This window comes from Neopsephotus bourkii, unplaced genomic scaffold (assembly GCF_033783945.1).
Source record: "Neopsephotus bourkii isolate Nb327-2 ecotype Australia unplaced genomic scaffold, CSIRO-AGI_Nbou_v1 NB_730, whole genome shotgun sequence".
NCBI classification, from domain to species: domain Eukaryota; kingdom Metazoa; phylum Chordata; class Aves; order Psittaciformes; family Psittacidae; genus Neopsephotus; species Neopsephotus bourkii.
Window position 1 is genome coordinate 3,044,227 of NW_026901228.1, and position 27,179 is coordinate 3,071,405.

General features: G+C 36.8%; 1 protein-coding gene across 8 annotated transcripts in view; it reads left to right on the forward strand.

Moving 5' to 3' along the window:
* Positions 1 to 27,179, forward strand: part of LOC133212676 (rho GTPase-activating protein 15-like) — a 185,076-nt gene that overhangs the window by 23,790 nt on the left and 134,107 nt on the right. For 6 of the 8 annotated variants that reach the window (XM_061354358.1, XM_061354357.1, XM_061354359.1 and 3 more), the window contains one exon: positions 7,760 to 7,939. In XM_061354358.1, the coding sequence (XP_061210342.1) occupies positions 7,775 to 7,939 (165 nt within the window). In that variant the 5' untranslated portion in view covers positions 7,760 to 7,774. Of the gene's footprint in view, positions 1 to 460; positions 554 to 7,759; positions 7,940 to 19,597; positions 19,861 to 27,179 lie in introns of those variants that run through there. The other 2 variants (XM_061354360.1, XM_061354364.1) reach the window with 2 other exon arrangements.

Consider the following 27,179-nt stretch of genomic DNA (forward strand, 5'->3'; position numbering starts at 1 on the left):
TTTTGTTGTGTAAAATAAAAAAACAGACAAAAAACCTGCTGTCCATCTTCATAGCAGTAAGCCACTCACTCATATTTTTAGTGTTGTAATCAATGGGCAGGAAATCACCGAAGCATCAAACTATAGCAGTCTCTAAGTTATTGTGCAGTATAGACTCCAATCCCATGCAGCTCTGTGACACTCTTAAGTAGAGAATCAGATATTCCCAATAGGTGTGGTAACTACCAGAAATAAGAAATTAAGTAATGAATTTTAACAATTTAATTCTCAAGAACTCAGTTATCAAAACAACTTTAAAGTATATTTTTAGACCCAAAATAAAACAATGTTGTTACTGATGTACAGTGCTGCAAGTCTGTGTACTTCTTGCAGCTCATTACAAAGTGTATTTACACACCTGGCTCTCTAATACTTTGGCTTTCCTCCTTGTGTGTGCTTGATATTACTTCTGCTTTGCTGTAATTTCATCAACTACAGCAGGTTTGCTGTGAACCTGCAATCAGGGTCAGGCCTTTAAGATCTGTCTGGAACCACATGTCCTGTATTGCAGAAAGTAGGAAGAAATTATTCTAAATACTAGTAAGAACACTCTGATCCTACTGGGTATTAAGCTGGTATCTGAGATATCAGTCAGGAGAGTCATGTAGTTGTTAACTGCTGTTATAAAATATAACCCTCTCTCAATATGAAACAGTAAACCAAAAAAGGTTGAAAGGGTCATTATATCAAGGATCAAGTAAAAAACTCTATGATAAAAGATTCTTTAGCCTAAGAGTTGTTTCAGCAATCATTCTTGAAATCACTTTTTGTTAATAGGTAACTAACTAAGAAGTGTGCTATGATGTGGGCCAACCTGTGTCAAGAAATTTGTATTTAGTTTCATCCTTCAGACAACTGGATTATATACTTCAGGGTATAAATAAAATTGTGAATAATGGCCTGAGCAGCATATTCCACACAGGGCAGCAGGGAAATACTAGGTAGTGTGATATTGCTACAAACAAAACAGAAAAGATACTTTACTCTTTGACTGCAGGAGAGGCAAGGGTAACTGTGCATGTAAATTAGAGTTGCCTGAAGAACTCTGTGGGCCATTTCTGCTTTATTTGCAGAAAGTCATCAAATACTGGACTAGAAAAGAGTACATACCAGCCTTTAGACACATAAGGGAAGATGACCCCCATGATCATTGCTCCATGTGTTTCGTGTTCTGAGACACAACACTGAAAGTCTAATATGGCTGCACCAGGTAAGAAAATTAAAAGGGGGTGTGTTAATTAGTGCTGATGAGCTTGGCTTTTGTTGGACTTAAGACGTATCAACTAACTCACTGATGTTTGCTGATCAGATCGTAATTTCAGTTGATAACGAAAACTTGGTTGAGGTTAGGACATTTAACATTTTATAGCAGAATGAACTTGGCATGAAATTTTGTTTTATTGTCTGTCTGATATAAAAGGGTAGAACTGGAATAAAGACTCGGGCAGTAGTGTTGTTCCTGTTCTTCTACTTTGACTAGAGATGTGAATGATGGTTGGAATTAATGCTACTTCCTAAGTACAAATTGTTCCAGGCTGGACGATATCTTTCTGCAAAAGAAAAGGCATAGCAATGTTACATCTGCTTTCCATTTCCATTACAATGGAATTTTTTGGTTTTATAGTACTCAGATAAACTGGCTCCTGGACACTTCTGGGCACCAGCCCAGAACACAGTATCCTTCAGCAGCCTTTGCTGTTTGTGTCCATGCCCTGGGAGCAGATGTGTGACACATTAGCTGTGAGAGCAGCGTGGTGGGGATGGTTAGAAGAAAAAAATAAAGACACAGCAGAGTGCAGATAAGAATAATTGAAAAAAAGCTATGTGGCAGTTTACTTGTTATCCTCGCTCTTTACCTACAGCTTTTTCATCTGTCCCCCTTTTTATTTCCAGCAGTTTTGTATTTAAGCACTTACTGCCCCTGAGCTGTACTTCAGCAGAGATTGTTAGCAGTGTAGCAAAGGCAAAGAGCAAAACCCAGCATCAGAAATATTTACGTAGGTGTGTTGATTTTAAACACTTCTTTCACAGACACAGAAATATGCTTTCTCCTTTACAAGAATGCTTTGTCTCACCACATGTGCGGCATTAGCTTGTTTATGCGGGGTTTTTTTTGTTTGTTTGTTTTTCATTTGTTAACTCTTACTTCCTCTTGAAATTTTTATGGTTTTTTTTTTTTTCTGGCTTACAGGTCCAGTGTAACAGTGAGCCTAGCGCTTTTTATTCTTTTGTAATATAGTTGCATTAAATTTTAATGGATGTTCTTCAAGAGTGATATGCTCTTCAGCAGAAGAGAATTAGTGAATTTAACAAGATGCACTTTAATTTTGCAGTGTTTTCATGTTACTATGTTGAGCACTTCCATGTTCATTATGCTTCAGACCTAATAGCTCTGCTTATGTCATAAGGAGCAAAGCTAGAAGAAATTAAAAGCTTATTTTAATTATATCATAAAATCATAAAGTGTTTTGGTTTGGAAGGGACATAAAGATCATCTAGTTCCAGGAACACCTAGGCAGGAACACCTTCCTGGTTGTTGAGAAACCTAACCTGGTTAGGTTGCTCAAAGCCCCACCCCATTCAACCTGGCCATGAACTCTTCCAGGAATAGAGCAGATACAGTTTATCAGGCAATTAATTTCTGTGTTTCACCACCCTCATAGTAAAGAAATTCTTCTTAATATCTAATCTAAAACTACCCTCTTTCAGGTTAAAGCCATTCCCCCTTGTCTTATCCATACAGGCCCTTTTAAAACACCCCTCTCCAGCTTTCCTGTTGACCCCTGGGAGGAGTCCCACTTTGAGGTCATTCTTCTCCAGACTGAACAAACACAGTGCTCTTCAGCCTGTCTTCACAGAAGACTTGCTTCAGTTCTCTGGGCATCTTTGTGGCCCTCCTCTGGACTTGCTCCAACTGGACCACATTCCTCTTTTATTGGGCATCCCAGAGCTGAATTAATCATGGATAGATATTTTTTTCTCTTTCTTAGATAAAAGTACTTGTTACAACTACTTGGTACAAGTTGCTAATGAATTAACAGTTACATTTTGTCTTTTGCTGTATGAAGCTATAGGAAATGTAGGCATAGCTCAAAACAAAATTTAGAAATACTGATACCTCTTGTTTCTTTAAGAACTAGCACTTTGCTTTGCTGAAAACCTATGTGCTAACTTTATGGATACTGTACCAAAAGTGATGAAATGAAGTTCTTGGGTAATGCTGTTCAGTCCACTCACTATATGGTGAACACCTGGACAAAGCAGCATGTCAATATAGACGAAAATCTGATAACTGCACTATGAAACTTCATTTAAACCCACGAGCTTCTGTAAGAGGGAGCACTTATCTGGCTATCATTGTGAGACAGAAACCATAATTAAGCTCCCAAAGACGTCAGAATAGCTGTGAGGTGAACAATTCACTTCCTTAATTTTTTCAGAAAGCTAAAAAATATGTGTTTTTTTTTTTTTCAGGGAAAATACAAGTAGAAAAAGGAAGGTTTTGTTTTGCTCTGTTGTAGTTTTCTTTGGGAAGTTAACAATGTTACTTTAACTCCTTTATTATTTCCTTTATCTTTTTGAAGAGAAAAGGCAGAAAAGAATTTTTCCTCATCAACAGAAAGTAAGAAATACTTCAAATATTTTCACTGTTATCACATTAAGTTTTTGTGAAAGAACTGTTTTTAAAAGAAATATAACAGAAAATGCTCTTGAAGATTGTTTTACCACGACTCAGCACTTTGTGAGGAAGATTGAGGTCTGATCTCTGTAATTTGCTATGTTACCCTTTTAACCTGGGATTGATTCTCAGAAATGGGATGGCTTTACTGTGTGTACCGATTTGCATATAAAAATGTTCAGTTTTTCATCTCTGTACTATTCATTACTTTCACACTGCGTGTTTGAAAGTCAACTGTACATATAGAAATCAGGGTTTTAGGATCTTAACCACTGAACAACCATATATGTCAAATGTCACTTGACTAGTTAGCAGCCATCTCACACCTGTACTTGGCCTCTGAACACTGGCTTCAGTGCAACCTGATTCACCATTGGGATGCTGTGCTACTTGCTGCAGCAGGCTTGTCCTCCTCTGTGAGCATCACAAACATGTACTGATTTCTGGGCAAGGTGTTGACCACTGAAGTTGCAAATTTCATTTGACATATGAACTGCTTCTCCCTTCAGTGAGGGCTTTTGAACTCCTTAGGGTATCTCCAAAAGCAGCTGGCTGCATAGGACTGAATTGGTTTTACTATCCCAGACAGAAAGATGATTTTGTCCCTAGAGCTCAGTAGTGTTTCTTGCCCCATAAGTAAGATGATCTATCCACTCTCGAGAAATTAAAGTTTTCCTTTCTCGTATCCAATGTAACCTTTTTACCCACCATATGAATCAGTTTTCCTTTCCTGTGTCGTTCATCCATCTTCATGTCAAGGGTTTTTCTTGTATCCGTGCTGTACTTATCCAGCCTGTCAGTTCTGTTCCACAATGACCCAATACAGGTACTTCCAAGAGGATTTTTCAGGATGTTTCCTTGTCCCTCTACTTCTACGTGAATATCTTAAAGTTATGCTGCTTCTTTGCCCCAGAGGCCTTACAAACAACAGAGAGGGGAGGGAGGTAAATTTTGTCTTGGTTTAATGCCTTTCTCCAGCAAATCAACCGTAGAAAGTTTCAAAACTAAAATTTATATCCAGATGCTAACTATTTGCCAAAAGACATGTTAACCAGTTGTATAATGAACACAGGGTGCCTCAGAAGCAGTTTCACAGGACTTGGCATCTCTGCTTTCCAAAGTAAGTGGAATGAAATCCCCTGCAAAACCAGCTGAAACTTGGTCCTGATGCTTCTAACAGTTTGGAAGCATGAAATTGTAAAATCATCAGATAAGATCCTTTTTCTGTTAATATTTTAACTGTTTCCTGACTGTCTTCCCTTCTTTTTTTTTTTTTTTAAAAAAAAGCTTAACAAAAAAAGAAAAAGAAAGAAAAGCAGAATGCAAGTGTAAACCAAATTCTTCTTGCAAATGTGAGTGCAACCCCTGTTGCATCCGTGGAGCTCATATTCAGGGTGCCATCTACTGGCACGCAGGGTCCGTAGCGCTGTCAGGAGTCAATGGAGTTTGAGCAGCAAAGGCTCCCTACCTGGAAATCCTAAGGGAGAAACTTCTGTAACTTGTACCTTTCCTTCATGTCCTGCAATATTTTGCAGGATCTCACCATGCTCTACACTAAGACAAATAAAATCTGATGGTGAAAATGTTGAGATTTGGGGTTTTATCTTTCATGGCAGTTCCTGTAACTTGGGTGCCTCAGTCTTCTTGTTATACTCTGATGTGTGTGAATTAGTTCCAGGTTTGGGGAAAATTAACCAAGGTTCAACGAGACTAGAATAAACGTTTTCAGAAGTCTTTGCAGACTTGTCATTTACTGACTGTGTTCCTATTTGAGATCCATGGCATGACTTTGTCATACTATTAAACTTTGTTACATCACTTCATGTGCTAATAACACCAGGCAGAGACTACCTAATTAAAACTCATAATGCTCCCAAGAAGAGATATGGCAGAGTCTTATAGGTGGGAAATTTCAGAAGAAAATCTGAGAGATATGCTCCAGCCAAACATTGGATTGGTGACAGAGCTAGTGTCGCTCTTGTCTCTCAAGTCTGATCAGCTCTCCAGCCTGGAGCCTACTGAAAATCTGTTGAGAAGCAAATTTGATTTGATACCAACATGAAATATGAAATGGGTTGACTCTCCAAGTTTAGAATGAGGAAAAAAAATCATTTCCTATTTGGAGCTGCTGCAGACTTTACTTCCAAAATGGCAAAGTGTCCCTGCGACATGGGTTTGAGCAGCGACTTCTCTAAGGGGTGGTAAAAAGTGTCTTGGGGAGGGATAACACTCACTGTTGTTTACCAAAGGTCCACATAAAGAGTTTTCCTTGGTGTCATATACCAACTCACAGGAAAAACAGACATGCATAATCCTGAGCACCAGGACATATATGTAAATAGCCTAATTAGCCTATTTTTTTTCCTCTTTTTTCTGTGATTTAATTTCTGTAGGGAACCTTGAGTAACTAATTCAATGTGGGAGGCAGCCATGATCATAAGTTTTACTGTTGCTTTTATTAAAATCAGTGTTTCTATCACACCTCATAATATTGAGTGAGCAGTGGCTAATATCGAAGCACTTCTTATTTCTCTATTCAAGAGTGCTGTGTTTCCTTGTATTTCCATATATTTAACTGTATGAGTTCAAATCCCCCTGAAGATGTTCAAAAGCATTCTGGACATAGCCCTGGGCAACCATCTGTAGGTGGCTCTGCTTGAGCAGGAGACTTGGACCAGATGACTTTCAGATGTCTCTTTCAACTTCAACCATTTTGTGACTACATATGACTTCTCATTATCATTCTCTATATCTGAGGCAGTTTTCTGTAAGGAATTGATTTATCAGGGCCATGAGAGGGTGAAGGCAGGAAGGTTGAGTCTTTCCACCAGCATAATGCTATGATCCTGCCCAGAGACATGCGGTAGTGCTCCTCGTCTTCTTTCACACTGGTACCATATCTTCCTCTGCTCTAATGCTTTCATAGAAATTAACATTCTTAAAATCAGAGAATTTAATCTTTTAGAGTCTTCAGAGGCTGCGGAGATGTTGCTATAAAAAGTTGTGGTCTTCAAACCCATTCGGAAAATGCTGATTTTCAACAGTTTAGATTATAACTGCACTTAAATGGATTTCTATTGCTCTGGCTTCATAATTGAGAAACCAGTTTATATAGTATCTCTTCCTCACCCATTTTCTCATACAGTTACACAGCAATACAAATAGCAAGTTTTCTTGTGACTCTTACTTCTCCCACAACCTACACGTAGTAGTGCCAGGGTGAAGGGCTGAAGGGAGTGAGGAAAGCAAAGTGCTGTACTTCACTGTCCTGATGTTTTGTACAAGAACTATGAAGAAACTCTTGTGATAAAAAGCATTTTGAGGATTTAAATAGTTAGAATGTAGTTTATCGAGTTGCACTAAGGCTGGCACAGGAGGTTGAACATCAGCTCTGCTAAATAAGGTGATCGTTCTCTATGAGTTTCCTCCTATTCCTCCAGCGGCTTGAGATCTAATGGGCTCAGCCATTTCTTAATTTCCAAATTTAAAAAATGAACAAGAGAAATAAAAATCCCATCTCTGTTGGTGGCAGAATGTAAAAAATAAGGGAAATTTTATTAGATCTGGGTTTGAATCTAGGACACTAGCAGGGTTGCAGCATGGTCCTGCAATGCTCTTGTAACATGCATGTATTGAACTGTGGAGGTAAGTTATGTTAATTGACTTCACAGCATGTTGTTTTCCTTTGCAAGATTGAAAATGTATAGTGTGAGCAGGGCCAAAGACAAAATGTAGTGGCTGCCAGCTGGATGTGACAAGAGGCTTGCAGGGAGATTACACCATAGACGAGAATGGCTTTTGAGATAAGGATAATATTTTACATAAACTAACTCTTCCAAGGCAGTTTGAATGGGTGAGTGATAAGGGCAATAATAAAACTACAGGCTGACACAGCTGATAGTTATCCTGGTGTTCAAAGAAGATCAAGATCTTGCCAGCAAGATAACTCAACTTCTCCTGACTACAGTGGCATATAGCTGGCATTGATACATTTTTGCATGGAGGGTTCCTAGATTAATACTCTTATTTTATGTTCTTCAGGTCAATCCAGTAACCATGGAAAGGTCTACAGCTTTTGATACAGCCTCTGAAAAGCCTAATCCTTCCCACCACAGTACGGGGACTGTTCAAATGAGGATCAAAAATGCCAACAGTCACCATGATAGACTGAGCCAAAGCAAATCTATGATTTTGTCAGAGAATGTGAAAGTCCCTGAGCCTGTAAGTAAAATACTCTTAACAGTTTCTGAGTCTTCCGATATTTTGAAAACTACAGAATTACCTTATTCATGGTTAAGATACTGGTTTTGTGATTAGCCCTTGCAAGGAGGGATTTACTGACACTAATACATTTTCAGGAGTATGGCTTGGCCCAGGAATAATAATTATCCTTCAGTGAAAGAATGAATTTGGCTTTGGTGGTCATGATCATAGCATCTACTCAGCATTTCAGCTCTCAAGTGTTACAGTACTTAAATATGGCTGCTGTAGAGCATAGTACATACAGTATCAGATGCATGTTATGATTTCTCAAAAGGCAAAATTTAAAAGCTGACAAAAGAAAAAAAAAAACAAACGGAAATTGCAACTCTGTAAATAAAAGCCAACTTTGTCCATAACAAAAATAAGTCTTGTTGTAGAGATGAAGTAATTGTAACAAGTCAGACACTGAAGTTACTGTATTATTGTGATAGTTGACAGAGTTGAAAGAGTTGACTAATTTTTTATCCATTACCATTCTTTTTCTTTTTTTTTTTTCTGAAATTAGTTAGTGATGAACTCTATTGCCAGTTGCATCCCTGCCCCTGTACTCCTTCGGAGCTACTAAACAAACTGATTGATATGAGTCTCCCCTGGTTAATTTTCTTCCATAATAGTGGCAACTTGCAGCTGAGGCCATATGATGTTACAAAATTATTTATGCAATGTTAGCCACTTTTTGGACTCCGGATCCATTTTGCTCTCAGAGAATGCAAATGAGGGAGAAAACTGTTAGATGGGGACAGAGTCCCAGGTCTCAGTCACTTCTCACAACCATGCCAACCATTAATTTTTTGTTTTCTTGATGTAATGGATTCCTATGAAATATTCAGCTTCTAAAAAGTTATTAAACGGAGGAAACCTGCAATAACAGCTGTATTTTTTTCCTTTTTACTCAAAGGTCAAACTCAAAATTCAGATTTATTTAGAAATACATTATTTTAGTCATTAATTTCTCTGATATAGTAATATAGCTTAACTAATTTCACTTTGTATTTCTGGAAAGAAAAATCTCTTTAGATCTTAGCAGCTGATAAGATATTCAGATACCTTACATTTAAATTATACTGTTTGCCTCAGACACACTGCGTATGTCTCTTCCTTTTTATCTGATGTAAAATGTTCCTCCATTGCAAACCTGAAACAATGCTTATAGTAATTTACTGGGAATACTATAATGTATTATCAGGAAGAACTGTATCTTTGAAAAAGTTTAAAAGTTAAGTATATTTAATGATGCCTAACATATTTTATTGGCTGTGTTTAACAAAAGGCACTAGGCTGCAGTCGTTTTTGACAAGCATGAAAACATCACAGCATGAGACTGCAAAAGGAATTATGTAGAGAAATTACAAGTGATCCATCTCTCAATGAATTATCCACCTCAATAGCCTGCAGAACTCAGCTACCAATTAACACCTACTTTATTACATGTTGGGATGTACTTAATAACTTTCATGTGTTTATGCACTATTACCTTGACTGATGCCTCTTGTACAATTAGGCATAATTGGCATATCAATATGCAAAAGTTAAAAGGATTAACCCTCTTAAAACTAATGAGCATTTCTGTATCCAGCTGCTAAATGAGACAAAATTAGCATTTTTCACTTTTGGGCAGGATTTTATCCTGCAGTTTCTCATTGTTGATATTACCTTGTTACATAACTTTAGTTCTGGGGATAGGATGCTGGACTGTTCCAGAGGAAGGGCTCCAAAAAGTTAAATTACACATAAATATTCACTGCCGCATCCCAGTAACCATAGCAGGTACAATATATATTCATTGGCTGAGAACTGAAAAGTTGCTTTGTGTTGCATTTGTTTAGTAGCTAATTATATAAAAGTGGAATTTTACTGAGTATATGTCATTTTACCAAGCAAACTTGGCTCTGACATAATGGATTGAGATCCTGCCATGCTACTAATTTCCTTTCTATTTCAATTCTTTTAATCTCTTTTTACCATGTAGAATTTTCTGACTAGATACTGACAGACTGAAAGTGTTTTGGCATATTTACTTAAATAAGCTTCTTAAAGTTGTTTGCTAATGCCCAAACTAAATGCAAAATTCCTAAGGATCCAAACATTTTCAAATACGTTCTTTAAATGCAGTGAGATTCAAGTTAAAAGACCAGTGAAATATTAGTTGCTTGTAGCAATTGCATGCCGACATATCTGAATCTGTGCATGTGACTCATGAAGGATTTTGAGGAAAGTAATGGAAGAAGGTACTCTGTCCAAGTGTCTTGAAAAAGCAAGGTCCAACTGATAAGCACACACACGCTCATATATATGTATATATGTACATTTATTAATCTTGTTTTAAAACTCGTGCTGTTCTTTTCTGGGGCACTCATATACAGAGTCTTCAGTTTTAAACTTAAAGGCACACTGATCCTTATTACCAGTGTGTTAAACAGAGCTAATTTATTTTGTGCTAGAAAATAAAAAGGATTTATTGTGATATTTCTATTTGTAAATTTACTGTTTGCAGCAGTCTGCCTCTGTTTCAGTGATGGATATAATCTACAAGTTATCCACTGATTATGTTTGTTTTCTATTTTGCATTGACTGAATATTTTTGTCCTGTCATTGAAGAGATATTTCTTTTAAAAAACAAGATATAGCTCTTTTATATAGATATTACTCTTTTGCCATCCATGTTTTGGCATATGAATTATGCTCTATTAATATATGGGTCAAATCCTTTTTACTCAACTTGTGCAAAATCTACTGACTTCAGTGGATTAAGGCAATCAGCATCTGGCACACTTTAAAATATCAGTAGAAAAAATACATTTCTAAAATATATTTTTTGGGGAAAAAAAATCACTCTGGACAAGAAAGGGGAAAAACCAGGCACAAAACTAGAAGGGTGACTGGTGATTTATAGAGAAGAAAATACATAATTTTCTCTAAAGGATATTTTTGCATTCTCTGTTTGCTGTGGTGCTTGTAAGCACACCTGGGGTTATAGTTTTGAAGATGGACAGATTATTTTCTATAGGGTGACAAAGAAGGATATGCATCATACATCAGTAGGTCCACATTCAGTCGTGCATTTTATAATAGTGAAGATGCAAATGTGGAATGCATAAGGTAACTGATGCAAGAGCTAAATGTAGATTCTTGGGGGTTTATGTTATTTATTTCAATGGGAATGCTTCAGCTTTGTGCAAAGGCTGAAATTGATACAAATGTAGAGTTTAAAGAGCACAAATCACTAAGCTGGACACAGACTGGTAAGCGAGGGCTCTTTCTGTGTTTAATGTTAGTGTCTGAACTAGCAATGTAAATGAATATTTGTTATTTTCATCTGTTAAAACCCACGAAAGTGCATTTTGCTTCATTCAGAACAACTTCAAACAATGAAATGTCTTCCTTTATTGGTGTCTATATTAAGAATTAGAACCTATTTAGACACTCCAAAATGTTAATGTATTAGAGCTTTTTTCTGATTAGGTTAAACAAATGGGTACGTTTATTTATCTCTCTAATACATTATCAAGGAAACAGGAAGCAATCTTCTTTTGTTTTTTACTCTTGTGATCATAGAACACTTGCCAAAGTTATGGCTAGCCAAAAAGACAGAAATAAAATGCCTAAAAATATAAGCCTTCTGTTTAACAGAGTTTTGGAGCCATTTTTTGAAATTGCAGGGCTTGTACATGTTTACTTCAAATGAAGCTTATAGTTAAGTTTGAGGCTTTGTTTTTATAGATTGTCCTGAAGTAGATCCTGATATTTAATTAAAATGACACTAAATCACATTGAATTGATAAGACTTGGCATCTCAAACAAAGGTAATTGCCCGTATTGGTTTTGTACAAAAATAGAGCTGCTTGGAAAATGTGCAGCCAACACAGACTGTCAACTCCATTTATAGATCAATATGTGAAAACCATTGATCAGGCAGGCATGTGTAACAGCAACACTTTGCATTTATTTGTTGTTTTTATACCACGTTAAGGCTTACAGGATTATCGGCTTCCAAAATATTTTGACTTCCTCGTAAATATGTTATCTGTTTAATGTTAATTGCAAGACAGTCTCCAGCCCTCTCTTAGAGTATTTTCAGTTTCATTGCTATGGGTAGTTTTAGCTGAAAATGGATTATTTCCAGCTCTGAGAGATCATCAGAGCTTCTTTTGTAGTATAGTTTATTTAGGGAAAGTTTTTGAGGATTCATTTTTTTTCACCCCAGTTTACTTTTTTTTTTTTTTTTCCTGGAAGATAAAACAAATCTTAACAAAATACTTCTAAAAGCAGAAGACCTTTTCCTGTAATAATTGTGTACATCTGAGCTAGAATATTCTCTTTATTGTGTTCTGATAGTGACTGCTCAGGCATTATACTTTGCAAATTTATCATCATTCAGTAGTCCATTATATCTGCATCTACATTTATCACTATCAGGAAATAGCTATATTCCCTTCAGGGTGTTACAAGGTGTTAGCACTAGGATTGGTATAGAAAAACATGAGTTTCCCATGACAAGTCATTGTTAATAAACGCAAGTTTACACCTTTTTCCACTTTAAATATTTCAGGGTAGGTTTGAAAGCAGAGAGTCTACGAAAACAGCCTAGTTTCACTTCTTGAACATTGTGGGAAAAAAAGTTTGTTTGTTGGGTAATGTTGGTCATTCTCCTTTTTAGTGCAGGAAAATGAGAAAGTGTGTCATAGGTGCTCTTACTATATTCAAACTGGTTTTGTGCTTTCAAAACCTAGATCTGCTCTCTGGTGTGTTTTGCACTTGCAGACAGACTCATTTGGCTCTTGACTCCAGTTTTTCAGTTATTTCAGCACAGGAGTCCCTCAATCTCCACCTGAGGAGCTGCTCCTCCTCTGGGGCAGAGGCCCTCATCTACCAGTGGCAACATTCACAGATGTGCCCCTATATGCTCATGTATGTTCTGCATACCTTAAAGTCCTTTGACTTAGAAGTTGAAAGTAAAATACTTATCCATTAGAATATTTCAGGATTTAATTTACCTTCAATAAGCAATTTTACTCAATAGAGCAGTGCAAGTTGCCTTCCAACTCATTTTCAGGATTGATATTTTGTGTGCAGAAGTATTTGCAGGTTCAGAACAAGACTTTTTCTGATTTTTTTTTTTCCTTTTATATGCACTTCGAAAAGGTGTTCTTTATAGTATATTTGAATTATAGCACTTCAACTGAAATAATCCTGGCTAAAAAGAAGTTAATTTTATTGTTAAACTTCGTATTTATTTCTCCTCCAAACATTTTCACTGTACTGTTTCAGCTGTGTAGTTTGATAGGCAGCAACCAGCCCCTATTTCTTCTTAAAAGCGAGGATAAATTTATTTCAGCTCTATTAAAGGGGTGGTGAATATAACTGGTTTGGCTTCCTTGTTAAACCGGCCTGAAGTTCAGACTCAATATTATGTGAGTTGGAATTGCTGATTTTGACTTTTACTCAGTGTGACAGAAGGGTAGAAAAAAGGTTCAAAAACCTCCTTTTTTTTTTTTTTTTTTTTCAATCTTACATTATCTCACGCTGTGAAAATCTTTACTCTATTTACCAAGCACAAATTAGTCTTGCCAAAGGTTCTGAAAGTTTGCTACTTCAGCTTAGATCCTAAAACTTCAAAGAGAGATGCAACTCTACAAATTAGTGTATGTGCTCTGCCATGGCTATTTTAACTTGAACTTAACTAAATTCGTTTATAATTTAGTACTGATTGAATGCTGCCATAAATGTACACTGGACACATTTTTTAAAGTTAGTCCTCTGATTACTAATTTGAATAAAAAAAAATCTAACCTTGTTAGCATCTGGACTTATTTTCATAATAACAACCCCTTCAGAACCTACAAAGTAATGAATAATTGACAACAAATGAAATGTTTTGATAGTTGTCGGCACAAAGCATGTTTAATGTTTTGTGTTGCTTCCTAGCTAATTATGTAGATGACACATTTGTCAGACCTTGACTGCCATTAGAAACGTGTTTCCAGAGGGGAGAAAAACAGGCTATTCATAGAGTAATTAACTAGAATGCTCAATGACCTGTGAGAGATTCAAATGGCTGCCAGTTCAGACATTGTTTTGTTACAGAAGCAGAGGGGTAATTAAAATTCCAAATTACAGTGCTATGATGAAGCATTTGTTTGTTGACAGTATACTCTTACTCTAGTTTGTTAATTCTTTTTTAAATTGCTTCTAATCCATTTTATGGCTTTAGGAGTTCCGTCTTTGAATTTACTGACAACTAATATTATGGTAAATTGTTCTTCAGTGGAGTACTGCGGGCTTGGCAGTTTCATGGGAGCACAAGGTGGGTGGGATAGAATAGCTGTTCTTTCCCTAAACTGACATACCATGTGCTGTCATCGAGATGTGGCTAACGCGGCACATCTTGTGAAATGATATGTTCATAATTCTGTGTTAGGGAAGATGTCTAGTTAGGGGAGGAAATGGTTCAGATAAAGTAATAATAATCAAACAAATTGAGGAAGGTGTCCTAAAACGTTAGAGGAAAAGCCGTGATATGGTTGCGGTGAGGGAGACCATGGGTTATGTAAGCACTTTGGGAGCCGATGTCTACTCGATAATAGAGAATTGGAAAATGGTTATCTGCATAAAGAAATCAAGAACAAAACAAGAAGAATGGGATATTTCGTAAGACTCGCCTGTATCTTTGCCAAAGCCCTTTGCAGGCAGTAATGGACATGACAGGCTAAGACGTCTTTTCTCATATAAATGCGGACTCTTTGCAAGTCCAAAGTGCTAAAGTTCTCCAGACAATGAATTAAATGCAAGCCCAAGTGAAATATTTATTTACTTTGCCAAAAGTGAGAATATGGTTTAGTTAAAGGGATCTGACAGAAGTAACATGGTGTTTGATGCAGGAGAGCTGACAGCGGCATGGAGTGAGCGCTGATTATCCTGAAGACACTGTCAGCTAGGATTGATTTCCACTTTCTCCGTTTATGTAACGGTTCCTGTAATACAGCTGACCCCAAATCACGTTACCTTGTCATTTCTCTGCATGGATCAAGAAGAGATGAGCTGAAAATAGCTAGGCACTGACCTTGAACTTGCCAGAAAAGTGAGAAGTGACGGGGGGAGGTTTCAGCGTGAGGCTCCAGCACAAAGGCGCGGGCGGCTGCTCTGCAGTTGCAGCAGCACAAGGGGGCAGAGCAGCACTAGAGATTACAGCTGAGCAGCGGATGCTACACAAGACAAATCTAAGACAAATGGCTTGGCTTCTTTTTTTTTTTACATCTCTCCCCCCTAACCCCGAAAAACTGGGGAGATTCTACCTAGAACAGCTGCTGACTCCAAAATGGTGATGCTCCCATCATCCATCCCTTGAAGATACAATTATTTCAAGCAGTGCTTAACACTGAAATACTTTCCTGGCTGAGTTTATTGTTTGGAAGTTTAGCCTCTTCTCTATGAATATCTCCCTCTTGTTTTCCTAGCATCCAGTGAAAGAACCTGTGTTACAGGTTAATACAGCTGTCTACGATTTGTGGGGTGTTTGACAAGATCAGTGCATTCTTCAAAGCCCTGCAAATCCCTTTGAGTTTCATAGAAAGCATGGTGTAAATACTTTAAAAAATATTTTTAAGCTGATAGGGCAAACTAAAATAGAGCTAAAAATTAAAGTTTTTTTTTTTTTTTTTTCCCCTTCAGATGTGGCATTCTCTCTGTTGTAATGCCTACCTTGAGGGGAAAGAAAGAAAACTTGGTTGTGAAAATATTTAATTTACCATCTAGAAACCATGTTCCACTTCTTTTGTTTCCTATTTTCATCTGTGCTTGCCTTTTCACAGCCCTTTTTGTCTCTTATACTGGCAGTAGTTGTGGAGACATGAGATGCCAGTGCTGGGTTTTCTCAAGATCTGGTGCTACGGGGTGTCAATGATTGGTGAGAGAGATTGGGGAAGGGCCAGGAACCGTGTACTCACCCTGTAAGATGTCTGGCCAGAGTTACTACCCTCATCTGGAGATATCAAAGCATGTGTGCCTTCTGGAGAGGCTATGATGGGCAATTCAGGCCTAACCCTGCTGTTCTGCCTAACTAGTTGATGGTTCCCTTAAAATATGATTCTTTCCCTCAAGGGAATATCAGATGCTGTGGTGTGGGGTGGTTTGAGCACTCTTCAATCCAGTTCTATCTGTGGTCTCTTACCATGTTACATATCTTTGAAAAAGCAAATTATTATTGCCTATTTTTACACCAATGAATTTCTTTTATTTTTTTTTTCTTTGAGACATTTAGAGAAGTAAACCATGTTTTTCCAAACTGATAGAAAAAACAGATAAACCCTCCAAAAATATCTTCTAGGTTACTGTTATTTCAGAAAACACGGTGAAATGCACAATTTTTCTTTTGAAATTATTGATTTTACTGTAATATCAATTTTTGGTTGCATCACATAAGATGTGATGGGTTTTTTAAGAGCAGAGTACAGGTGCAGACTGAAGTTATTTCTTGGTGGCAACTGCTGACTGGGGCTGTGTAACCAACAAGAGCTTGGAAGGAAAAGTTAAAAAAGACATCCCCTTCGCATTTTTTTCTATCAAAAATGTGCAAAAATGGTGACTATGATATAAATTAGGTTAACTGTAAGAATTCCAAATGTTTCTCTCCTTTTTCTTAGCTTGTTCAAAGCCAAAGGACAGTCATGGGATTGGATCTGTAATGCAGAACTTGCTTGTTTCGAAACTCTGCAAAGTATAGCCTTTGAGTTCTCCTGGTAAGGCAACTAAGCAGCTGCAAAAAACCTCAACATGAGGTTTTAACTAAACAGAAGCCCTGAAATAGTATTATTTTCTGTAATTTAACATCTGATTCAAATTGCAATGATCCCACTGCTTTTGTATCATCATTATGTCACAGTTCATTCCACACATCGTTGTGTTTTTTTACCAGGAGGAAAAACTTACTTCCTGCATCTCTTCTGAATGTGCTTCTCAGGCTTCTAATTTTTCTTCTATTTTATCCTGTAAACAGCAGTACTCAAATATATAGACATGTTAATGACACTGAAATTACTACCCTGATGCTCAATGTCCCAGTGCACTATTAAGTTACACATCTTCAGGAGTGAGATTGCAACATGTTAGAAATGTTAGAAAGGTAACATTCTGTATATGTAATATTTCACTTGGCTTTCATTATAGCCTTCTTTTGCATCTACTGCAACCAAGTGGAGAAGGAGCTGGACTGGAGTTCGTCATGTTTCCCTGATCCCAGCTTGGACATTGACATACCAAGAGACTTTTATCCCTTTCTTCTGTTTCTACCTGTAAAATGGAACTGAGGATGATGCATATCTCCTTTGCACCCATTACAGAGTCTGTATCAGAGCTGGGTCAACTGTTATGCTTAAATCATGCTCATTAAGTAGCTAATTCCATTCTCACCATATTAACTCCATTAATTGAAATAGAATTACTCCACAGTTAGGCTAGTGTAACTGAGAGGGGAACTTTGCCCCAGGTGCTGCATTCTGTATTATCCGTGCTTAACTGTTGCACTACTTTTTAACAAAAAAGTCTTTTGGCTTCATCATTAATCAGTTCTGTTCCCTTGATTCTATATCCATGTGCTTTTAGCAGCATTAGGTTTCTTTGAGGGCTTTCATGTTTTATAGTATATATTTCAAAAAACATGCTTAAAAGTATTGTTTAAAATTCATTTTGGCAATATGTTCCTTGTGCACACCGTGACAAGGAACGTAGGCTGTGAAATGATATTCCTCTTATGTTATCTTTATTAAGTACCATATTATGGCTAAATTGTAGCATCTAACATGTTTCCTTTCAAAATGTTGTAAGATTTGAAATATGTAGGTACTGAAACTGAAATGGTATCTAACTTCCCATAGCTTATCTTGGGCACCTGACCTGGATAGTTTCCCACAGGGGAAAAGTAAGTTCCATTTCTTTAAATTCCCAATGAGAAGGGACATGTGTCTCCTTGCATTGAGCTACATTATATCACACCATGTGACACAAAGTGACCCAATGAAACATGACAGGAGAGGTAAAGAACCAGGCCTTTTTTGTTTATTACTGCAGTGAAATAATTACACTACCAACACAATGAAATGGGGATTAAATTATTCTGTTCATGCCCTAAATACATGTGCTATTGCACTATATACAGACATGCTTACTAAATGTTGTTTAATGCACTGACAGTAGGTTTTAAACCAGACAGTAGTGTCTGTATTAGGCAATGTGCCTATTCTTAGACAAATAGTTGACAGCAGCATTCTCCTGTCCTAAATCAGATCAAATTCCCTTTGAAGTCAGAGTTTGGTTTTGTTGTTTTGTTTTTTTTTTTTTATCCAATCCAGTCATGTTAACATGGTAATATTTTATTCTTTTATTTCCCTTTCGATGAGGTTTATATCCTTAAGGGAAATAGGTCTTGATTACCTGTGATTTTGTCTTTATGGATGCACATGCCTACACACACAGCCATGGCAAAACTGGAATTGAAACCTTCCACTTCAAAGAGTCCAAGACCCTACATATTGAGAGGAAGAAGGAGCTTTGGTTTTGAGTACACAGCCTATGGGGGTGAGGGCGTGGTGTGTTAAATCATCAAATTTTTTCCTTCGTATTTCAGAGACCGATACCATTCATTTATATTTGTTACTTTAGGATGTTACTGAACATGCCTAAACTTTAGAAACAGTTATGACTTTCTTTTCATGATTATTGACTATCTGAGCTGCTACATATCCTGTCCGTTACAGCAAAATTTGCATTTAACAGAATAGCCAAAACTCAGATAAAATAATAAAATATGCTATCCTTTCTAATCTCTGAATCTTCACCCAGTTTTGGAATCAAATTTGAAAGACTGTGAAATACTCTTTCCCATTTTGCCTTGCTTCCCCACACCCCCTCAGAGCTCTGCAAGAAAGGTTGTTTTCCTGGATATTTCATCCATGGCCAGAATTGGAATTACTGCAGCTGTGATGAGTGAATCTGTTCTCATGACACCTGTAGCCCCAGGGCAGGTAGAAAACCCAGATGAACATCCAGACTTTAGTGTGTTTATTTGGATAAAACCTGGGTTTTGGACCAACTCAGCTTCACATTAGCAGTTCTCTCATCCTTAGAGCTAATTCTTCTTGATTGTGGTCCTGAAGTCAGACTCCTACTTTACAACCTCATTACACACACACACACACAAAATATTGTTTAAAAATTAAAGTGCCAGGTGTCAACTCTTTTTCAGTAGTTGGCTACTTCAACTTTGAGCTTTCCATTTTTTATCAGCAAATGGTAAACTGAAGATTCAGTACTCCCAGCTTAGATCTTTTTCAAAATTAAGGTATAAATCTAAGGCAGCCACCTGTAAGCACTAAAACCTGAAGACATTTGGACACAAGTTAAACAAATTGTTTAAAAACCTGCCAATTGTATCAGGTTTTAAGAATAACTTTGCAAAGAAGATCCGAAATTTGTATTTTAACATTTTCAGGTCTGATTTTCTTTTTTTCGTTTTTTGGTTTGTTTGTTGGTTTTTTTTTTTTTAAGAAGTTGAAAAGCTGAGAAAAGAAATAACATGACTGTTGGTAAACTCTTGTAGAAGAATAAGAATGGCACTACTATGCAAATCTGGAAAACTTGGGAAAGGTTGGGGCATTGGAATGATGACTATGAAAAACATGGAGCAAGTACAAAGCCTGAGGGATTTGGAGACAGGTGGGCTGGAAGAAATGAGGTGGTAAAAGTGAATTTGCAGCAGCTGGGTGGAGCTGTGGGTTGGAGGAAGGGTTGTGTTCCTGGTTTGCAGCACTGGTGCTTTGCTGGCAGCTTGGGAAAAAACTCCTCATCTATTCTGTGGTTTAACTGAAAGCTCTGCAATGTGTGTCCTGGTAGGTCTATACTTCTACATATAGTGGTTTGCAGAAAATCTTTAATTGAATTGGTTTTGGCTGAAATTCCTAATCCTCCGGTCTTGTGGGTGTTATGGTTTTTAAGATGATCTAAACAAAAGAGGCATCGCAGTACGCTCTCAGCACGTTATGTGCCCATGCATCACCAGTTTGTTAAAAATTGCCATCATTTTCCAAGGACCTTTTTTTTTCCCCTCATGGAAATCCTTTCATGGGTTTATGGCCAATGAGCTTGATTACATGAAAGTTTACCTTTAAAATACTTCCTATTTATCATTCAGTTTTCTTACCTAGAAAATCCCAATGCAGCCACTGTTAATGTTTGATAAGATTTGTACCTGGTAGATTCTAAATTACATTAATGTATAAAAGCCAGCAATGCCAGGCTCCCTATTGTTAAAGTTATTAAAGCTGTAACTGAAATTATATCTTTCATATTGATCTTCAGCTAGCAGCTCTTATCCAGAAGCTTTGTTTCACATTAAAGGCACTAATGATTGTCTCCAGAAAATGAGCAGTTTAAAAAAAAAGTTAAATGGAAACAAGAAAAAGCTTTGATAGCCACCTTTGATAGCTCTTCCTTCCAACATCTCTCATAGTCACAAAGTGCAAGCCAAGCATTAATAGACCTTTTAATAAAATGACTTAAAAGAAATCAATGGTATTTCTCACAAAGTCTGATTTCCAGCAACTGACATTATTTAAATGTTTGCATTCCTTCTGAACAGCTCATGTCCTCCCACAGCTGCCAGTTTTTCCCTGAATTTCTCAGTGTATCTTCCTAGTGTTTTCACTTTATTTTCAGGGGCCTGGTTTTGATTCAGGACTTGATTGAAGCTTTCTAAAAAACCTGAGAAAATAGAAGTCCTGTATTCTACCAAGACTGGCAAAATTTTCTGTAGACATAAAGACAACAGCAAAATGTCTGTTTTGGGGTGGAGGGGGAAGCCTAGTTGGATACATACTAAGAGCCTTTTTGAGTAGTTGGAGGTACTTTGATTCCTTCATGGGCTATTAAAAAAAAAAAAAAAAGTCTTTTTCCTTCAGGTAAAAAAGATCTATCCTGTTAGTACAGGTCTCCAGCTGCAATTGTGATAAATGTACCTGCAGGACAGGAGGCTTTGGCTTAGGCTGGAGCTGGTACGAGAGGAGAGTGGTATTATACTTGCTGCTTTTTTTTCTTATATTTAATTTTTATTATACTCTTATACTTTGCTTTGTTATACTTCCCTTACCCCCAGCTCCACTCCACCCCCCAGGACTTTTGGTAGGTTTTCTGTTAGTTGTTAGTTTCCTTGTTTGTTTTGGCTTAGGGTGAGGAGCAGCTGCTGGTTTTATTTTTGTATTCAACTAGATTTATACACCCGCCCCCCCCATTTGCAGATGGAGTGCAAAATAGGTGTTTTCCATGAGATCATGTAGTGTAAGTAGAGAAATACATGTGTCATTTTTATGTTCTCTAAACTCATTTATTGTATTTGATATGTGACGTATCGATTTAAAGATTGATAACAAATGGAATGACTTTTTTGGTGACCAGCAGCAAACCCACTTCTTGTTCTATTTGAGAAAACCATGGGTTTGTTTTGTTTGTTTACATAAACATATATAGTATGCTGGCAAGGTAGAATATGAGGTATCAAATTAATTTTCACTACTATAAACTGTAGTTCAACAGAGACAGTACCCTACATGTTCACTGTGGGATAGCTTCTCCCTGATAAGCTCTAGTCAGTAAACACTAATGATTAAGTCAAATACTTCATACATTAAATATTCATATGAGAAATCATGGGGATGAAAAAGTGGGAAAGAGAGTAATGGGGGGGGGGGGGGAGGGAGAGAAACGGCAACAAAAATCCAGAAACAACAGGAAAAAGTAGAATCTGTGAAGACCGCAGCTACAAAACATTTTCCGTTCCTTTCAATTTCATGTGGGCATACAGCCCTTTTTAATGCTGCATTTTTTCCCAGGCTCCAGTGGAAGAGCCTGGATTAAGCTAATGTAGGGACATGTTTTGGCCGCTTATTATTTATTACAATTTTAGTTCCAGGTTTCAAAAACAATTAAGGAAACTGCTTAATAGGAAAATGACTCTAATTACTTGTTAATTGAGGTTATCTGCTTCACATTATTCATAGCGTAAATTGTGTTGACACTTGTACCCAGATATGATTACTTAATAAACAGAATGAAGAGGCATCATGAATGCATGCACCCCCAGAGAAGAGTCATTTTATTTTTCAACTCTGGTTTGTTCATCTGAAAGATGTAAAAAAAAAAAAAAAAAAAAGAAAAAAAAAAGAAAATATCCATAATTTGCATAAAGCTTAGTTATAGGATGTTGGTTCAAAGCTATAAATTATATGCTTCAAATAGTGAAAAGATAAAGTACTGAAATTTAAAAGTGAGTTTGGGTTATTAAGGTAAGGCTTAAACACAAAAAGAAACAGGGTGGCATAAATTATGGTGTTACCACCTGAATAAGTATTTTAGCTGATAAATCAAGTGATGGATCAAAAAAAAGTAACAATGTGTTTTTCATACTAGTATTTACTCATGCTTGATTTTGGGGATCCACAAAAAGAGACCTTTGGGTTTGGTTTTTTTGTTTGTTTGTTGTTGTTTTTAAAGAAACTTATTTGGGGATAAGAGACACAGGGTTCTGAACAAGATAATTCTGTCACTTGAGAATAAAAGCAAAGCATCCCCTTTTGCTTACATTTTAGGGAGCCTTGCAGCTTCTACTTTTTTTACAGAAATATGAAGTACCAATTTTTAACAAAGGTTTAGTCCAGGAATTTGATTTCATAATAACTGAATAGCTAATGACATCTAAGACCATATGTTCTGGGTTTAGCAGTAGCAGTCAATTTTCCTCTTTCTTGGTAGCTGGTGCAGTGCTGTGTTTTGACTTTCAGCCTGGGAACAGTGCTGATAACACAGATGTTTTTACTTGCTGCTCGGTAATGTTTACTCTAACCAAGGACTTTGTGAGTCTCATGCTCTGCCATTGAGGAGGGGAAGCCGGGAGGAAGCAGAGACAGGACACCTGACCCAGGCTAGCCAAAGAGGTATCTCAGACCACAGCACGTCATGCCCGGGGGGGTAACTGGGAGTAACCCGGAAGGACACGGGTTCTTCTGGGTCGGGCTCATTTCAGCTGGTGTTATCATATTCTCTTCCCTTGTTATTTTCTCTTATCGTTATTATCATTGGTAGTAGCAGTAGTGGTTTGTGTTATACCTTAGTTACTGGACTGTTCTTATCTCAACCCGTGGGAGTTACATTCTTTCGATTCTCCTAACCATTCCTCTGGGAGTGGGTTTATACCACGACACCATATTTCCATGTAATGGAAACCTGTTTATTTGCCAGCTATGTTAATGTGGGTAGGATCAATCATTTTTAAAGTACTGGGGTTTGGTGATTGCTTTTTTGGTTGGTGATAGTGGTGGTGTGATGGGCTTGTGTTTGTTTTTTTTTTTTTGTAGTTGGTTGTATTTTTTTGTGGGGTTTTCTTTGCTTGTTTTGGGTTTGATTTTTGTTGGGTTTTTTTGTTTGTTTGTTTGTTTTTAGATGTAGGTTTCAAACAACATAAATTCCTTAGGAATACCAAAACTATTTATTACAGAAAAAATCAGTAAGAGAAGATGAAAAATAACATTTTTGTTCTAAAGACATAAGTAACAAACCTGTTGATAAGAGAGATTTCACGTCTGGTTTTTTCACCTTGAAATTTCCTATTTTGAAATGAAAGGCCTCAGTTCAAAAATAGAGAAGCTGTGATTTCAGCCTTATAGTCCATTTCTCTGTCTTAGACTTGAGACTATTTATTGCTGATGCATTTTGGGAGATGTGAATTCCCAGAAGCCACAATGATCAGGCAAGAAAAAGGAGAAAGTATGAATATGGTGGAGAGTGGAAAAATTTTAGTTTTTCAGACAAAAGATGATTTCACATTTAATGGGATTATTTATTTCTTAACATGCAAGCCTAACTCTTCCACCTTGAATTTTTGAACTTGTACTTTCTTTAGCTAAATACCTTTTCAGGTATTTTCTACAGGAATATTTTTACTCTTTTCCACTTCAGATTTTTCCAAGAAAGGAGGGAAAGTTGCAAAGCCCACAAGGATGGAATTTTTAGAGCTGTGTTTGTGCCCATTAATTTTCTTTTCTATGATATTTTCCCATTTTCACTCTGTTTGACATTGAGCCTGAGCTTTGTTCCTGACTTGTAGCCTATGGCAGTGGAACAGGGAGATGAGACATCACGGAGATGTAGAGCACACATAAAAAGAGAAGATGTGTAAAAACTGAAATGACATGGCAGCTGAAGCAGCTTGTTGCTCAGCTTGGTTGCATGTTTGAGTGGAGAAAGCGAGGTAAATTGTGATATGTAAGAGAATAACACTCGACAGGGTGTATGGTTGTAAGGTATATGGATGCTCAATCATGTGGTGAGGCAGAAGGCTAAAGGACAAGTGCCTTCAGTATCCTCACAGTCTGTAGATATCTGTATGACCTACAAAACAGACGGTGTTAGGCTCAGAAAAATATCACTTGCAAAGCATATACAAGCAATTTTAAGAAATGAGAAGTCCATCTATACCATTTGATTACTTCTTAATCTTTCAGAAATTATTAAAAGAATAAAGTTTAAGGAAAAAAATCACTATCACACACTGCTGTGTGCATTTGCACTATAAATAGATGAATTCTCACAGTAGTATATATACAGTCATTTCCACCTCCCATTGGCTACACTTAAGCACCTATTAGAGTTACATGTGCCTTTATGCTAATTTTTTCTGAACATTTACAGCAACGGCTATATCTGTGCCTGAATGGGCTTGTGTAATAGATCTGATGATCTTCAAATCTGGTGTAGTATATTTTTAGGTCAGTCTCCATTTACAGCATATCGGATATTTCAGCTGTCAAGAGCACTCGGTATACTGACATTAGAACACTTTGAAGTATTTATTCAGAGCTTTATATAAATTTTTTATACTTGTTGAGTATAAATTTTGATACTTCTTGAGCTATGTAGAAAAACAATTTGCAAATTAATTTCTATGGCAATGTGTAATAAATTACTGAAGGAATTAAAATGTAGGTGGATTTATCTTTCATCGTGTTCCACCTTAAACACACAAATACTTGAACCTGAAAGAAGACACAAGCAGATATTTTAAAAATCAGCATGATGCAGTATGCCAACTTGCCTCTGCTTTTCTGATTGTTTGTGCACCTGTACAAATGAGACAAATTATCCCGTTTTTGATTTGGCAACTTTCTTTGCAGATAAAGAGAAGATTGGATAAAACACAGTGTACTGCAACATAAACTTCATTCTTTCAGCTTGTGGGAATTGTAGATTCCAGGTAGTTCTGTTCTTTCTATTAAACAACGTGCTGTGCATTCAACATTTTAAAATTTATAGTCACTGAATCTAGGTAGTGACAAACTGAGATATATTGACTAATTGACTAGGTTTTGTAGTGGCACCTCTTATAGACAGGCCCCTTACACAGCAAAAAGCAGCCAAATGCTAAAGTTATAAAATCTTCCCTTAATAAACTTTGCTGCAGATATTGTATTGAGAGGAATCCTGCAAGCGCTGCAATGCTAATCCAAGCAGATAGAATCATAGAATAGTTAGGGTTGGAAAGGACCTTCAGATCATCTAGTTCCAACACCCTGCCATGGGCAGGAACTCCTCGCATTAAACCATGTCACCCAAGACTCCATCCAACCTGGCCTTGAACACCCCCAGGGGTGGAGAATTAATAACTTCCTCAGGCAACCTTCCTTGGAATACCCTTACTGCATTTTGGAGTTTTCCAAACTCTTTAAGTTCTTAACCCTGTGCACAGGAATAGTTTAATGAATCTGGTTTTATCTCTGAATTTAAGAGATTAATGATGCTGTGCCGTTAATAGTGATGCAACAAAACTAGGAACAGTCAATAAATATTTATGGGTTTTGGGGTTTGTGGTAAGGTTTATTTGGTGGTTGTTTTTTGTTTGTTTATTTTGGTTTGGTTTGGTTTTAATTGTGCAGGATTTGCTTACAAGAAACTGACACTTAATTTTCCATACTTTTAATGACTAAAATTAAGTTGAATGGCATCGACCAGTGATGTTAATTTTGGAAATAATAGTAATATTTGGCAAAATATTAGGAAACTTAAATGTCATGCTAGGGCCTTAAAAAGTGTTCTGAGGTGGTTTATGCCTGTTGATTTCAACCACAAATATTGAGTTGTCATGGAAATTACAGAAGTTTCAAAAAGGCAATCATTATGCCAATACTCAGAAAGGAAAAGTTGAATGACTCAAAATTTTATAGGCCAATTAACCTAATAGAGTATTGGGTCAACTAATGGAAAAATTGTTGCAGGGTTTATAAAAGAAAAAAAAAGAAAAAAGTTAGGAATATTATTGATGACAATTATCATAAGTTAATAAAAAACTTATTTAAAAGCAATTAACAAAACAGCATTATTTTTTGATGTCTCATTGCCAAAGCAGCCATATTTGTGAAGTGTAGTGAAAGTTTGTAAGTCACTTGACTTAATAGTGTGTGACATTCTGACTAAATATTAGCTATGTGCTGTATCAGTGAAGCACACATTAAATGGATTAAGAACTGATTAATTTACATGTTTCAGAGTAGTCTCTGGGGAATCAGCATCAACTGGGTGAATTTTTAAGGTTTTTCTCCGGGGACTTGTACTAAGCTTGATGCTAATCATTCCTTTTATCCATGATATGGAAGTAAATAGAACAGATCTAATAACATTTTAAAATGGAGCAAAATTGATGGGCTGGCAAATAGGTCTGGGTAAAAGCACTTGTGGAGAATAATCCGGGTTGCTTAACGCTGAAAGTACATTTGAATTTATCCAAATATATGTATATAGGAAAACAGCGGTCATGCTGTTCCCAGAACTGGGTACTGTATTCTGAGATTTTACTGCAAAACTTAGCTTCTCTGGCTGTTCTGGTGTTGAAAAGTTTGCACTGACCCTTGTGCGTGACAATTAAAAAGGGAGATGGCAAATATTCATGTCTGTTAGTGGCACTGAATAAAAGGAAATTAGAAAAGTGGTATTAAATAATGAAGATTATGTAAGGAAGAGGCAAAAATACAAAAAAGGAGGAGGTTAGGAAAATCGTCTTACCAGTGAAAGACCTAGAGACCTCAGCATGTTTAAGCTATCCAAAAGAAATTGAAAGGCAATTGATTTCCTACTTACCTACATTAAGGGACAGCACTGGGCACCAAGC